We start from the raw sequence: 14,475 nt of genomic DNA on the forward strand, positions 1-14,475 counted from the left end.
ACACACTGGGACAGGCTGCACAGGGACGCGGTCACTGCACCGAGCCTGTCGGGATTTAGGAAGCGATTGGGCTGTGCGCTGAGGAACAGGGACTAAAATTTTGGGTAGATCTGTGCGGTGCCAGGAGTTGGACTCCGTGATCCTTGTGGGTCCCTTCCAGTTTGGGACATTCTGTGATTGTGGATCCTGGACGTGTCCTGGCCCCCAGCACCAGGACAGCTCCGGGCCTCCAGCCTGGGGACAATTCCTGGCCCCCAGCACTGGGTCCTGGACAGCTCCCGGCCCCCATCCCCGGGCTCCCTCCTGGCCCCTGGCCCCGGTTCAGCACCGGCTCCCGGACAGCTCCCGGCCTCCAGCACCGGGCCCTGGACAGCTCCCGGCCCCGGGACCAGCCCCCAGCCCCGGCCCCCGGCCTCCCCCCGGGTCCTCCCCTGCCCCCCCCCCCCCCCCCGACCCCTCCCCTCGCCGTGAACCCCCCCCCAAGCCCCGTGTGCACCCCCTCCCCTCGCCCATCACCACCCCTAGCGGCTCCCCAGCCCCCCGCGGACCCCCCCCACCGCCCTCCCTCCCCCTCCACCCCCCGTGCGGAGCCCCCCGGCCCCTCCCCACCCCCTTTTCCTTCCCCCCCCCCGCCCCTCCCCACCACCCCCTCCTGCCCCCCCCTCCCCAGCCCCTCCCTCTCCCACCCCCTCCCCATCCCTATCCCCTCCCCCTCCCCTCCCCGTGCCCGCCCCCTCCCCTCCCCCCGCCCCTCCCCCGCCCCGCCCGCCCCCCCCGCCCCCCCCCCGCTGTCCGCAGTCCGGCGCAGCCCCCGTGTGAAGATGGCGGATCGCGCCGAGATGTTCTCGCTCTCCACCTTCCACTCGCTGTCCCCGCCGGGCTGCAGGTGAGCGGCGCCGGGGTGGGGGCCTCGGGTGTACCGGGGGGGGGGCTGCCCTCCCCCGCCCTGCCCTTCCCTTCCCTTCCCTGCCCTTCCCCACCCTGCCCTTCCCTGCCCTCCCCCCCCCCAGCCCTGCCCTTCCCCGCGCATCGCCGGTGCGGGGCCGAGCCCGGGGGCTGCGGGGGGGGCCGGAGCCGCCCTTCACCTTGGGCCGGGCTGCGCAGAGCCCCCCCGGCTCCCCCCCAGCCCCCGATCCCGACCCCCCCTCATCCTGTCTCCCCCCCCCTTCGACCCCCAGTCCCGCAGGGGCAGAGCCCGGCCCGGCCCCTGCCTTTGTCTGCCCCGCTGCAGCCGGCGGGGGGGGGCCCGGCGGGGTCCTGGGCTGGGGCTCGGCCCCCCCCCTCCAGGCGGCTCCGCACCCCCGGGGTCAGACGCGGGCGCCGCCGGGGAGGGGCCGCGCTGGGGGGCGCCCGCCGTGGGGCACCCCCGGGGGTCTGGGGGAGGTCAGGGGGTGTCGGGGGGGGGCCGGGGCTGTGCCGACGGCTGGGTCCTGGCAGCGCGGGGGGGCGCAGGGCCGCTCCCCCCCCCCCCAGCACCTCGGCTGACCTTGGGGCCCGCTGCAGGGCGCACTCCGGGATGGGGTCCCCGGGGGGGCGCCGGGGGGTGCGGGGTCTGGGTGCGGGGACCTGGGGTGGGGAGGGGTCGGAGAGGTGGGGGGGGCACGGGGGAGGCCCTGGGGGCGCGGAGCTTCGCGGGTGGGGGCTCAGAGGGGACGCAGGACAGCTCTCCATCCCCCGTCCCCCCCCCCCCCCCAGGTCCTGTCCCACACAGGGCAGACCCCACAGCCGCCCCCCCCGTCCCCCCCCCAGGCCTCGCAGCGCGGGGACCCCGGGAGAGGCCGCGGCTGCGGTGCTGCAGGGCGGGGAGGACCCGGACCCGGCCTCTCCCCGCAGCGCCCGTCCCGCTCCCTTGCCTCCCTCCTGGCACCCGGGCCCTGGCGATGCCCGGGGGGGGCCCGGCCGGGGGCTTGGCCGTGCCTCCTGGGTGCCCACCGCCCCTCCTGGTGCTCCCCGTGTCCCCCTGGCCCCTGCTGCGTGGGGCTTGGGTCTGGCCCCCAGCAGCTCCGCGGCCTCCTCCCTGCAGCCGAGGCCTGGGCCAGGAGCCCAGGAGGGGCAGGGGAGGCCGCAGCCCCCAGCCCAGCCCCCCCCAGGGCTGTGAGCCCCCCAGAAAGCGGCATCCCCCTGCCACCACCCTCCCGTCCCTCCCCTGCGGCTCATCCCCGGTGGTGCCGCACAAGCCGCCCCCGGGGCCAAAACCTCTCCTTGTGCCAGACGGAGACACAGAGACATGGAAACACGGAAACGCTGCTTTCTGCCTCCCCCCCGTGCCCCCCAGGAGCAGCAGCCTGGCTCCCACATGGGCCACAGCCACCGAGCCCCCCCCATGGCCCATCCACCGCTGGCTCCTGCGGCCTCAAGGCCCTGGCGCTGCCTGTCCTTTGGGGGGAGATGAGGCCCACCCAAGAGGGCAGGGGTGCAGTGATGGAGCTGGTGGCTGGCTCGGGGGGGCCTGGGGGGGTTGGTCTGGGTCGTGCCCGTTGCCAGCAGAGGGTTTCGCAGTGGGGTGCAGAGCTTGGGGTTGGTGAAGGAGAGGCAGGTGAAGGCGATGTGGTGGGGGGGGGGTCAGCACGGGGCAGGTCCTGGGCAGGGGAGGGGGCTGCGAGGTGGCTCTTGTGTCCTGTGATGGCTCCTGTGTTGGGGTGGGGGCCGCGGGGCTGGTTGCTGGGCTCCCAGGGGTCAGCCCCCACCTCGCTGTGCCCTGCTGGCACAGGGACTGGCAGGCGCAGCGCTGGGCCATGGGTCACGGTCCCCAGCCCTTCCTGCAGAAACCATTGCAACGTATCCGGGTGCAAGGAGAACTGTCCAGGGAGCTGGGCTGAAAATAACGAGGAAATTCAATCTTCCCTTGGCCTGGTTGTTGGTCACTCCCTCCGCACAAAGCCCGGCCCCCGGCAGCTCCCGGCGCAGACACGGCGGCTCCTGGCTGCCTGCTGAGGTGTGCCCCTGCCCTGCGCACCCCAGGGGCTGATGTCGGGGTCCCTTTTGGGGCCGGGTCCTCCCCTGCTGCATCCCCCCTGCTCCCCGCTGCCGCCTGGCCCAGCACAGCCAAGGGTGCGTGGTGCTGGTGGTGTCCTGCTGTGTGGTCTGGTGGTGTCCCACTGCGAGGTTTGGTGTCCCGCTGCCTTCCACCACCTCCTGGAGCCCTCTCTCCACGCATGGGGCTGGGGTGAGCTCTGCTCCCCCTGAGCCCCCAGCTCTGCTTTGGCTCCAGACCCCCCTTTGGGTGCTGCCCACCCGGCACCACCTCCCTGGCCACCTTCTGCTCATCACCAGTGCATCCGAGGCACCGCCGCTGCGTCCCCGTGCCCGTGCTGGTGACGCTCCCCGTTGGCCGAGGGGCTGGAGTTGGGGTGTCCCTGGGGCAGGGCTGCAGCTCTGGACCCGCTGTGGCCTCCTGCAGCGTTCCCAGAGCTCCAGCTGTGGTTTGTTGTGGCTGTAACTTGTGGCCAGAGCTGCCTGTAGGGCAGAGCACCGGGGTGCCGTGCCGTGCCGTGCCGTGCCGTGCCACCCCATGGCCAGGGTGTGCGTCCTCTTGGCTGGGGACAGGGTTTGATGGCACAGTTGGTTCCCCCAGCAGGGGACCCATGGGATGCCGGCACCTCTCCGTGCCAGGACTCGTGGCTGTGGCCGTCCCCGGGGCTGGTGGTTGGGCTCTGCCCCCGCAGCCCCCGGGGGGCTCTGGGGGCCGGGGTCTGGGGTCTGGGGCTGGTCCCAGCCCCGTACCCCGTGGGCTGGTGCTGCAGCTTCCACCACCGACTGCTGATTTCAGCGCAGATCGGAGGATATTTGACGTTGTCTTAATGGCCTACTTCTGGGAATTATGTGATTAGGGGAAAATCTTTTTCTCAGTAAAATCGGAGTAAGCTCCCGGCATCCGTGGTGGAGAGGGGAGCTTGGAAATGGGAGGTAAGGGCAAAAATAGAAGTCAAAGGTAGGGAGAGCAACCCTGGAACAACGTTTGGCTTTGGATATTCATGGCTGGGCTGTAATGGGGGGCGAGAAAAGATGTCAGGGGGTGGCTGGGACAGGGTCTAGTGCCAAGCTGGAGCAGGGCACTGGCCTGTGGGGCACCCCGGGGTGCGCAGCTCCAGCTGGGGACGCTGCCGTGCCCCTGCCTGGCCGGGCTGTGTGTGCCCACAGCGTTCCCTGGGACCCCGGGGTGCAGGAGGGGGGATCCCGGCCACAGCCCCGGGCCCTGCAGCCCCTCCCTGGTTCAGCGCTGACCTGCGGCGATTGGTTTACGTTTTCCCGGCAGAAAATCCTGCCAAGAGTAATCTTTTTCTTTTTTTTTTTTTTTTTTTCTCCCTGCAGAAAATTTTGGTTTCCATGACACCCTGTTCCCGACAGGGAAATGGCTTGCTTTAATTTTTTTTGACCAGCCTTACCTCAGTGTCTCGGTAGGCAGCAGGGCAGCCCTCGGCTTGCCCCTGGGCCGCGAGCACCGCGCTGAGGGGTGGGCGAGCGGGGAGCGCTGGGCTGGGGGCTGCAGCCCGCTGCGTGCCAGCCCCGTCCTCATCCTTGGAGCCGGGCAGGAGCTGCACAAATCCTATCTCGGGTTAAACACAGACCCCCAAAGGTGTGAAAGCAGCGACGCAGCTCGGGTCACCCAAAAACCGGTGCCGCCAGCGACCTGGCTGCTGCCATGGGCGCAATTTTTGGACTTGGTGGGGTGGGAGGCTGGGGGCTCGCTGCCTGCTGCGTGGTGGGCGCAGCGCTGAGACCCCCAGGGGTTGTGTGGGGCTGGTCGATGCCATGGGCTTGGTGCCCGCCCTGGGATTGTGGAGCCTCCCATGGGTGCCCTCGGGGTGTCCCACAGGGATGGGTCCGGGGAGGCTCCTGTGGGTGCTTGCCCAGGGGGGCGTGGGGACCCCTTGGGCGCTGGCGTCACCCTGGTGGGCCTGGGGGTGCTGCCGCTCCTGGGGCTGGGAGCAGACAGTGCGTGGAGGCACCACGTTGCCTCTCCTGGGGCAGCTGGGGCACCCCCAAACCGCGGGGCCTCGGAGCAGAGCTGCTCCGGCTGCCTCGGGGCATGAGCCCACCCTGGGGGATCGCGGCCACCTCGGGGTCTGTGCAGCCCCCCTGGGTCCCTCCACGGCACGGGCAGAGGGTCTGTGCTGTGGCTGTGTCTGCCCCTGCCTGTGCCTGCCCTGCTCCGTGGCACCAGTGTCTGTGCTCCCAAAATATCCTGTGGCAGCTCAGCCACTGCTGCCGTGCCGGGGACCCAGGGTGGTGCCGGCGGCACCGTGCGCTCATGTCCCTGCGGTGCCGCGCGGCTCGCCGGGACCCCAGGGTGCCGGGGGGAAGCAGGCGGCGTTTCCCCACGTGCAGCCGAGCGATGTCCGCAGCCCTGATGTCCCTGCTCCTCTCCCAGGCCCCCCCAGGACATCAGCCTGGAGGAATTCGATGACGAGGACCTGTCGGAGATCACGGATGACTGCGGGATCGGGCTGAACTACGACTCGGACCACTACGAGAAGGTGCACGAGCCACGTGTGCCAAGCGGCTGCGGCACGGCTGTGGGGGGACGCGGGGAGGGGGAGCCTGACAAAGCTTGCCCCGAGCAGGGGCTGTCAGGGGGGTGGATTTGGAGCCTGGATGTCCTGGTGGGGCCGAGCTCTGGGCCCCCACCACCTCCAGCCAGGCCCCGCGGGGCAGCCGCAGGAACAGTGATGGCTCAGCAGCCAGCCCGGTGCTGAGCCCGTGGCCGCTCTCACGTGGCTCCGGCTTACTCAGCTCTTCCCCAGCACCGCCCCAGGCACCAGGAGGGCCAGGCTGGGGGACACGGGACGGACACGGGACAGGGACACGGGTGGGGGGGCGGGCAGGCTGCTGCAGAGCTGAGGGCGCACTGGTCCCCAGCACAGAGCAGGTCCCTCTGCCTGGAGGCCCTCTGGGGCAGGGGCAGGAGGCGATGCTGGCCCCGAGCCGCAGGGTGAGCTGTGGGGCTGGCAGTGGGGCCGTGGTGGGGCCGGCACCGCCGGGCTGGCTGCTGACCCCGTGCTGCTCCCCCCAGGACTGCCTGGTGCTGGAGCGCAGCGAGCAGCCGCACCCCGTCTGCACCTTCCAGGATGACTTCCAGGAGTTCGAGATGATCGACGACAATGAGGAAGAGGAGGAAGAAGAGGAGGAGGAGGAGGGCAACGAGCTGGAAGCTCCACCGTCCCCTTCAGCCTCGCCCATCCCCTCGCCCGCCCTGGAGGAGACGCAGAAGCACCGGCCCACCACGCTCAACCTGACGGCACCGGGCACCCAGGTGAGGGTCGGGGTCGGGAGCGGGGTCAGCCCCTGCCTGGGGGTCTCTGCTCCTGGGGTCTGCGTGTATGGGGGACTTTGGGGGTGCCACAGAGGTGGGGAGGATGGGGCGAGGATGGTGAGCACAGGGAGGGCAGAGAAGCGCAAGGAGGGCTCTGGCTCTGCAGTGGTGGGGCTGAGCTGGGGGCACCGGGGCTGGGTCTGTGCGGTGGCTGCTGGCACCGTGGGGTCCCTGCACACCCCCTGCCAGCCCCTGGAGCAGGGCTCTGGGGCCTGTCCCCATGTGCAGGGCTCTGGGGTGAGCTCGGGGTCCGGGACATCTCCATGGGGCAGCGGTGTGAGGTGCTACCACGGCACCACAAGGCTGGGTGTGTGTGTGCAGGTGTGCACGGGTGTGCACGGGTGTGTGCGTGTGCACTGTGTCCCCCGGGGCTCTCCGTGTGGTGGGAGACTGGGGGGGCCCCGTGCGTGGTGCTGCGGGGGTGTCCCCGTGTCCCTGTGTCCCCGTGCGCACGCGCCTGCGGTGCCGCCACCGCGCTGCCGGAGCTGCCGCGCCGCCGCAGTGCGTGGGCAGCGGGCGCGGTGCTGCCTGCATCCGGCAGCGTTGCCATGGCACTGGGGGCTCCCGGCCCCGCGCGGTGGCTCCGATCCTGGGTGGGGGGCCGGGGGCTGGGGTTGGGTCAGGGCAGAGCCCTGCCGCCCCTCCGTGCCGTGGGGGGATGCCCAATGCCTGGTCGTGCCGGATGACCCTGATCCGTTGTCCCTCGGGGTGTGAGGGGGGCAGGATCCGGCCCCGTCGGCGTGCCCGGGGGGCAAATCCCGGCTAATCCCGGCTCCGTCGCGTTGTGTCTGCTCTGTCGTGTTGTGGGGCCATGCAGAGCCTGGTGCTGTGGAGCCCCCCAGCACCCCATCCTTGGGGTGCACGGCACAGCCCACACGGTGCTGGCCCCAGCCCTGTATCCCCCCCGTCCCTGCAGCCCCCCAGCCCTGCACCCCCCGGCCCTGGCACTGCGTGCCCTGCCGCACGTTGCGCCAGCCCCGCTCGCTAATCCCTGGGCTGGGCTGGATTATCGCTGCCCGCCGGCACTAATCCGCAGCTGCCGCCGCGCCGGGCGGGCAGCCCCGGCCCTGCTGGCTCCCATCCCCTCCCCTGGGGCCGGTGTCCCTTCGAGGGACCCTCTCGCCATGGGTCGTGCAGCTCATGGGGGGGACGAGGCTTGTGGGGCCGTGCCATGGGTTTTCCCTGGGGACAGCCCCTGTGCCACCGCGTCCCCTGCTGGGCGCCCTCCTGGGAAGGTGCCGGTCCCCTGGGTCCCCGTTCTGGGGATGTCACGGCTCTAATCCGGATCAGTCCCGGGCACGTGTCCCAGGCACTGCCAGGCCGTGCTGTGGGGTGCCACGGGTGGGATCTGAGCGTGGGGTGCCCGCGGTGCTGGCAGCGGCCGGACCTGCACAAGGCAGCACCGTGGTGGGATGTCCCCAACCGGCCTGGGCATGTTTGGTGCCAGCACACATCCACAGCCTGGCCCCGGCGCAGCCCCCCCTGTGTCCCCTCTCCCTCCCAAACCCTGCCGACCGCCCTGTCCCCAGACGTGCCCGGCTCTGCTCTCCCCGCAGGACTCCCTGAACAACAACGGCAGCTACCCGCCTCCCGCGCACCGCACCACGTGGCAGGACGCCCTTCTCCACTCCTCCTCCTCCTCCTCTTCCTCGCACACCGGTGAGCACAGGACTGTGGGGCAGGGTCCTGCAGGGGTGTCCCGGGACCTGGTGCTGCAGTGGGGCTGCCCCAGACCCCGTTCCCCTTCTGCCAAAGCCAAGGGGGTCTTGGGGACTTTGTGCTGGAAGCCTCCCAGGTGTGTCCAATCCAGGCTGGAGGCTCATCCAGTACCGTGTGTGGAGCTGGGGGCTCTGGGGGTCCTGGGCAGAAGGGTCCTCACCCCATGGGGCTGGGGAGCAGGCACAGGCGGGTATGGGCACACCTCGGCACCCCCTCCCCATCCCGAGGTGCGGGGGGGACCGGCTGCGTGGCGCGGAGCTGACCTGGGTGCTCTGCTCTTGCCCCGCAGGACACTCGTCTCCCCACGCCTGCATTCAAGACGGACCCTGCCTGGAAAGCCAGAAGGGGCTGGGGCCGAGCCCCGGGGGGACAGGGCAGGCCCCCACCCCGCCACAGCCTTCCCTCTTTGACTCGCAAGGCAACAGCCACGAGTCTCTGGCACATGGTAACCCATCGCCCGAGCGAGCCGGGGAAGATTATAATATGAATATCATCTCCTCTGCGCTCGGACCACCACATTCCCCGCCTCACCTCTGCCAGCTGCCCCCTGAACCGTCTCTCTCTCCAACAGGGCTGGCCGCTCCTGCTCGCATGCCCGCCGGCTCCGACGCGGGCTCGCAGCCCCAGACCCCCGGGGCCCGGCAGCCCGCGGCTCCGGACGGCCGCTGCGCCCCGCCAAAGCAGCAGGCGGCCGGCGGCCGGGAGAGTCAGGCGCCCAGCGAGGGGGCCGGGAGCCCGGGGTCCCCCGTGGCCCCCCGTGAGCAGCGCGGTGCCCCGCCGCCCCCAGAGGAGCTGGCGGCCAGGGCCTGTGCCCAGCGCAGCGAGGGGCCGGGGTCCCGGCTGCCGGGCCCCCACGCGTGCCCCAAGGGGCCGGCGGAGCAGCTCAGCTCGGACGGGGAGGGCCCCCTGCCCAGCCGGGCGGCCAGCGTGCGCGGGCGCCCCTCGGGCTCCTCGGAGACCACCTCGCCCTCCTCGGACCCCGGCATCGAGGCCGACCTCACCAGCAGGACCTCCAAGCCCTTCCTGCCCTGCAGCCGGCACAGCGAGGACCTCAGCTCGCCCGGCTCCGACTCGGATGTGGAGGGGGAGATCGAGGCGGCCTTCGCTGCGGGGCGCCTGGTCAGCAACATGATCTCCTCCATCTCGGAGACGGAGCTGGACCTGAGCAGCGACAGCAGCAGCGGGCGGTCCTCACACCTCACCAACTCCATCGAGGAGGCCAGCTCCCCCGCCTCGGAGGCCGAGCTGGAGACAGAGCTGGAGGCGCCCGGCGTCATGGGCATCAAGGACTCCCTGCTGCTGGACAAGGGCAAGGAAGAGGAGGAGGAGACCCTGGACAGGGAGCTCCCGGAGAGCGGCATGGTGAGGCGGGAGAGCCTGGCGGAGCTGAAGATGGAGGGCTACTACGACAGCCTGAACCCCGAGGACTCCTCTGCGCCCGTGGACCAGACGGATGTGTCCACCTCCAGCCCCCTGGACCTGAAGATCGACCCAGACCACAGCCTGGAGAGCATCCGGCGCTCCTTCTACCTGCCCGTGGGGCCCAAGCTCATGCCCGAGGCAGATGATGAGGACAACAGCGAGTACGACTCCGACTCGGAGTCAGAGCCTGACCTGAGCGAGGACTCGGACTCGCCGTGGCTGCTCAGCAACCTCGTCAACAAGATGATCTCGGAGGGCTCCTACCCCATCAAGTGCCCGGACGAGTGCTTCCAGCAGACCCACTCGCTCTGTGACACCATCTCCCCAGCCTCCGACCTGGAGCCCGAGATCCTGAGCGAGGCGCTGGACGAGGAGCCCGGCTTGCGGGACTCCCCGGTGAGCGAGGGGGAGGCGGCCGCCCTGCCCTGCGCCCCGCGCAGCATCGAGCTGGTGGACATGGAGACGCTGCGCAGCTCCCTGCAGCGCGCCGAGGACGAGCGCTCCCTGGGCGTCGGGACGGAGGCGGCGCCGGAGCCACCTGCGGACGACCCGGGCCCGTTCCTCTTCCTGAGCAACCCCACCAACGACACCATCGCGCCCGTCTTCCCGGGGCGCCCCGTCTCCCTCGACAGGCTGGGTGGCTCCGAGGTCCTGGCCACCTTTGGCTGCTGCACGGGGCCGCCCCGCACCCCGCCGCGCGGCTCCCCCGGCACCGAGGCCACCTCCGGCGAGCCCCGTGCCACGGTGGAGCCGGCTGCCGGCACCAAGGACTGGGCCGTCGACAAGGACCTGGACTCGGGCATCCTGGAGGACAACGACATGATCGACGACGTCCGGTTAGAGCCCCTGGGGCAGGACCCCGACGCCTTCCCGCCTGCCCTGGACGTCTCCACCGCCAAGACCAACCGCTGCTTCACCATGGCCTACTCCACGGACGAGGACGAGGCGCCCTACCTGAAGGGCTCCCCCTTCCCCGAGGACCCGCGGGGCTTCCCCGGGGAGCTGCCGCTGCCGCCGGCCCCCGAGGCGCTGGAGCCGCGGGCGCTGGACGAGTCCCTGGCCTACGACTCGGTGAAGTACACGCTGGTGGTGGACGAGCACACGCAGCTGGAGCTGGTGAGCCTGCGGCGCTGCACCTCGGTGCTGAGCGACGACAGCGACCTGCTCCGCGCCTGCGACCGCTGCGACCTGGAGGACGAGGCGGCCTTCGAGGACGGGCTGGCGGCCCCCGACGCGCACAGCTCCTCCGAGGACTCGTCCCCCGAGGCCGACCTGCAGTTCTCCAAGAAGTTCCTCAACGTCTTTGTCAACAGCACCTCCCGCTCCTCCAGTAAGTGGCCGTGCCGTGCTGTTCCGCGTGGGCTGCCTTGTGCCGGGGTGAGGCTGGATGCCTGGCATCATCCTGCCTCGTCCAGCTGGGCACGGCACCAGCACAGCGTGGCACGGCACGGGGCCTGGAGGTGGGCAGGGACCGCGCTGCTGCGGGGCGCTGGGGCTGCTCCTAGCGGCTGGGGGCTTCCCCCTGCAGGGCTGCGAGGTGCCGGTGGTGGTCCTCTGCCCTGGGGTGTGCGTGGGGCGTGGGGCTGGGGGCTCAGGAGGGTCCCAGGGTGATGCTGCCTCTTTCTGCCCCAGGCACAGAGTCCTTCGGGCTGTTCTCCTGCATGGTGAACGGGGAGGAGCGGGAGCAGACCCACCGGGCCGTCTTCAGGTGAGCACTGAGCCCGGCCGCCAGCTCCGCTCCCCGTGGCCTCCCCTGGCTTGGGGCAGCTCTGCGGGTGCAGGGCACGGCCGTGGGGCACCTCTTGGGGTGTCGCTGCCTCCCTGTCCCCCCCAGGCGTGCATCTTCCTTCCCTCCCCCCCTCCTCACAGGTTCATCCCTCGCCACGAGGACGAGCTGGAGCTGGATGTGGACGACCCCATCCTGGTGGAGCTGGAGGAGGACGACTACTGGTACCGGGGCTACAACATGCGGACGGGGGAGAGGGGCATCTTCCCCGCCTTCTACGCCCACGAGGTCGTTGGCCAAGCCAGGGACGTCATCGGTAGGAAGCGCTCCCAGCCCCGCGGGTGCCTCTGGTGGGCGGCACGGGGTGCTGGGGGGGGGCAGCGGGGGGGCTGCGGGGGTCCTGGGCACCATCTCCCCACTCCTGTCCTGTGCAGGCCTGAAGAGGAACCCGTGCTGGGTGGAGCGGTTCAACGTGCAGTTCCTGGGCTCGGTGGAGGTGCCGTACCACCAGGGGAACGGCATCCTCTGCGCGGCCATGCAGAAGGTGAGGCTGCCGGGGGGGCTGGCAGCACCACGCAGACCCCCCCCTCCATGCAGGGACCCTGCTGTGCGCAGGAGACGCGTCCCAGTGCCTCCCCAGCTTGGGCTTGCGGGTGCTGCGTGGGCACCGTCCCCCTGGTGCTTTCAGCAGGGGTTGGGGGTGGCTCTGTGCCGGGGGTCCCAGCGGGACCACGCGCCCTGATGCCCCGTCCCCACGCCCCCAGATTGCCACCACCAGGAAGCTGACCGTGCACTTGCGCCCGCCCGCCAGCTGCGACCTGGAGATCACGCTGCAGGGCATCAAGCTCATCCTGACGGTCAACGAGTACGGCCGGGACGAGGAGGTGCGGGGGCACCGTGGGCAGGGGGTCCCGGTGCGTGTCCCCCCGGCCCGCTGGGCGCCCACACCCTGCCGGGGTTTTCTCTTGCAGTTTGAGCGCTGCAGCCACTTCTTCCAGATGAAGAACATCTCCTTCTGCGGGTGCCACCCCCGGAACAGCTGGTGAGACCCCCTGCTCCTGCACCTCGGGGTGCACGGCGCTGCGCAGGGTGCTCCCAGCCCGAAATAAGCAAGGGCAGCCCTGGGGTCCCCACGGTGGAGCCCCCCTGAGCTGCAGGAGCCCCCCATGGGGTGAGAATGGGGGTCCCCCACGCTCACCCTGCCCTCTCCCTGCAGCTATTTTGGGTTCATCACCAAGCACCCGGTGCTGAGCCGCTTCGCCTGCCACGTCTTCGTCTCGCAGGAGTCCATGCGGCACGTGGCCGAGTGCGTCGGGTAAGATGGGGACGGGTGGGGAGGGGGCTGGGGACGGTGGGACGGGGGCTGGGGGTGCGGAGGGCGGTGGTGCCGGGTCCTGGCCCCATCCCTGAGCTGCCCCTGGCCCTGCCCTTGCCTTGCAGCCGAGCGTTTCAGGAATATTACCAGGAGCACCTGGAGTACGCCTGCCCCACAGAGGACATTTACCTGGAGTAGGGGGGCAGGGCGCTGTGTCTCCAGCTTCCGCACCCCCCCAGCCCCACAGACGGCCAGAGACTCTGTCTGACCCCACAACCAGCCGGCTTGGCCCCTAATGCACACGCTCCTGCCCATGCCCGACGGACTCACCGCACATCCTCACTGCTTCCCCGGGGGGCCGGGGGCCAGGCCGCGGCCGTGGGTCACGGGGGGGGGGCCTTAGGGTGCACCCGGCATCGCCCTGGCCCTGGGGGTGGCACGGCCGTGCCCTGGGCTGGGCCAGAAGCTGCCCCTCTGCATGAGCAAACCGGGTGGGGGCACGGCACCGGGGCTGTGACCGGGGCCAGCCGCTGCCATTCGGGGTGGGGGCACCAGGGGAGAGTGGGGGGGGCTGCTGTGTGCTGAGGGATCAGGGCAGCACGGGGGGAGGCACGGGGAGGGGAAGGGGGCTGGGGGCTTGCTGTGGGGGGGGCTGATGAGGGCACGGGCAGGATTTAGGTGCCGGGGTCAGCATCTGCTGCCACGCAGTCCCCAGCTCTGTGCTGCCCCTGCACCCCCACGGGACCCCCAGGTAGACAGAGCTGGGGGGGCTGCAGGAGGGGCTCCCCCCCCAGCTATAGGGCCCCAGGAGCAGCCCCACACCCCAGTGCCCCCCCTCTAATGCCTCCCCAGCCCCAGTACTGAAGCCCTCAGGAGCGTGGCACTGCCCCTCCTGCCCCTTCACCCCCCCCCCCGAGCCTCCTGCCCCCCACCAGCCCCCCCAGGGGACCCTGCGTGGCCACGGGGACTGGGACCAGTGCTGGGGTGCGCGGCGCTCAGCCCCGGGGGGCGATGCTCCCGGCCCCCTGGGACCCCCCCGGCCTGAATGTATTTGCCCCAGGAGAGGAGGACCCAGGGCCGGGGGGGCCGCTGCTCCCGGCACCGGGCACGCAGCCCCCCCCCCGCTCCTCGCTGCTGTGCCTGGTGATTTATTTTGCTTGCCGGCCCCGTATATCCGACCAGTGCTAGTTTAGTGACTATACCTCCACTCCGCTCGATGTACCGATATTTATCTCGTAACTCGAACCACCAAGAGGAGTCCTGAGCAACTGTAACTTGTACAAAACCCCGGTTCAAGGTCCCCCCCTCACTGCCTTGTCATCCACTTGGTCTTTCAATAAAATATATGCTTGGTGTGACCGCGAGCCCTGGGCGCTCTGTGGGGGTCAGGGTGTGGGGAGGGGGCTGCCTGCGTCGATCCTGGGGGCAGGAACCCTGGAAAGCTCCCGGGGCTGTGTGGGGCTGGAGGGGGGGGACCCCGTCCCTGCTGCTACCGGGGGTCGCTGACGTGGCCAGCCCCCGGGTGGCTGTGCCAGGGCTTGGGAGGGGGCTGCGGGCGGTGGGTGCGGGCAGAGGGGCTCACTGCCCTGACCCCTCCCCAGCGGAGGTGGTCCCACCGTGGCTCGGATGAGGCAGCAGCAGGAGACCCCAGTGCTGGCTGGCAGCAGTGCACGAGGTCCTGCAGCTGCTCCACATGCAGCATTTGCAGCTAATTAAGGATATCCCAATCAGGGCCAGTAACCCCAGCAAGGGAGTCACGGTGTGGGGGGGTCATCGAGGTGGCTGTGGCTCTGTCCTGAGCTGGGGGCTTTTTCACAGGGCCCCCCCAGGGACACTGCGCATCTCCCCGGGTGTTCCCCTTCCTCTCTTTCTGTCCCCCCCACCCCAAGGTGACCTCGGTGTCGGTGCCTGCCATCGGCTGCAGGCGTTGAACAAAGCGTTGTGCCTCAGCCCAAGTTTGTGCACATCACCTCAGGTTTT

General features: G+C 70.7%; 1 protein-coding gene across 3 annotated transcripts; it reads left to right on the forward strand.

Moving 5' to 3' along the window:
• Positions 1-778: 778 nt before the first annotated feature.
• On the forward strand, positions 779-13,859 carry MAPK8IP2 (mitogen-activated protein kinase 8 interacting protein 2). Of its 3 annotated transcripts, XM_068670232.1 has the most exons (13): positions 779-886; positions 5,372-5,477; positions 6,014-6,253; positions 7,870-7,972; positions 8,322-8,477; positions 8,604-10,784; positions 11,087-11,162; positions 11,324-11,496; positions 11,615-11,724; positions 11,945-12,064; positions 12,152-12,222; positions 12,397-12,495; positions 12,621-13,859. In XM_068670232.1, exons 1-13 carry the CDS (start codon positions 822-824, stop codon positions 12,691-12,693), a joined length of 3,573 nt encoding a protein of 1,190 aa, XP_068526333.1. In that variant the 5' UTR covers positions 779-821; the 3' UTR covers positions 12,694-13,859. The 3 variants fall into 3 exon arrangements, with proteins under 3 accessions (XP_068526333.1, XP_068526332.1, XP_068526335.1); XM_068670231.1 differs by having other exon boundaries at positions 8,322-10,784; XM_068670234.1 differs by lacking the exons at positions 779-886; positions 5,372-5,477 and adding an exon at positions 5,775-5,932 and having other exon boundaries at positions 8,322-10,784.
• The last annotated feature ends 616 nt before the right edge of the window (positions 13,860-14,475 follow it).

The sequence above is a fragment of the Anas acuta genome, chromosome 1, assembly GCF_963932015.1.
Source record: "Anas acuta chromosome 1, bAnaAcu1.1, whole genome shotgun sequence".
Lineage (NCBI taxonomy): Eukaryota > Metazoa > Chordata > Aves > Anseriformes > Anatidae > Anas > Anas acuta.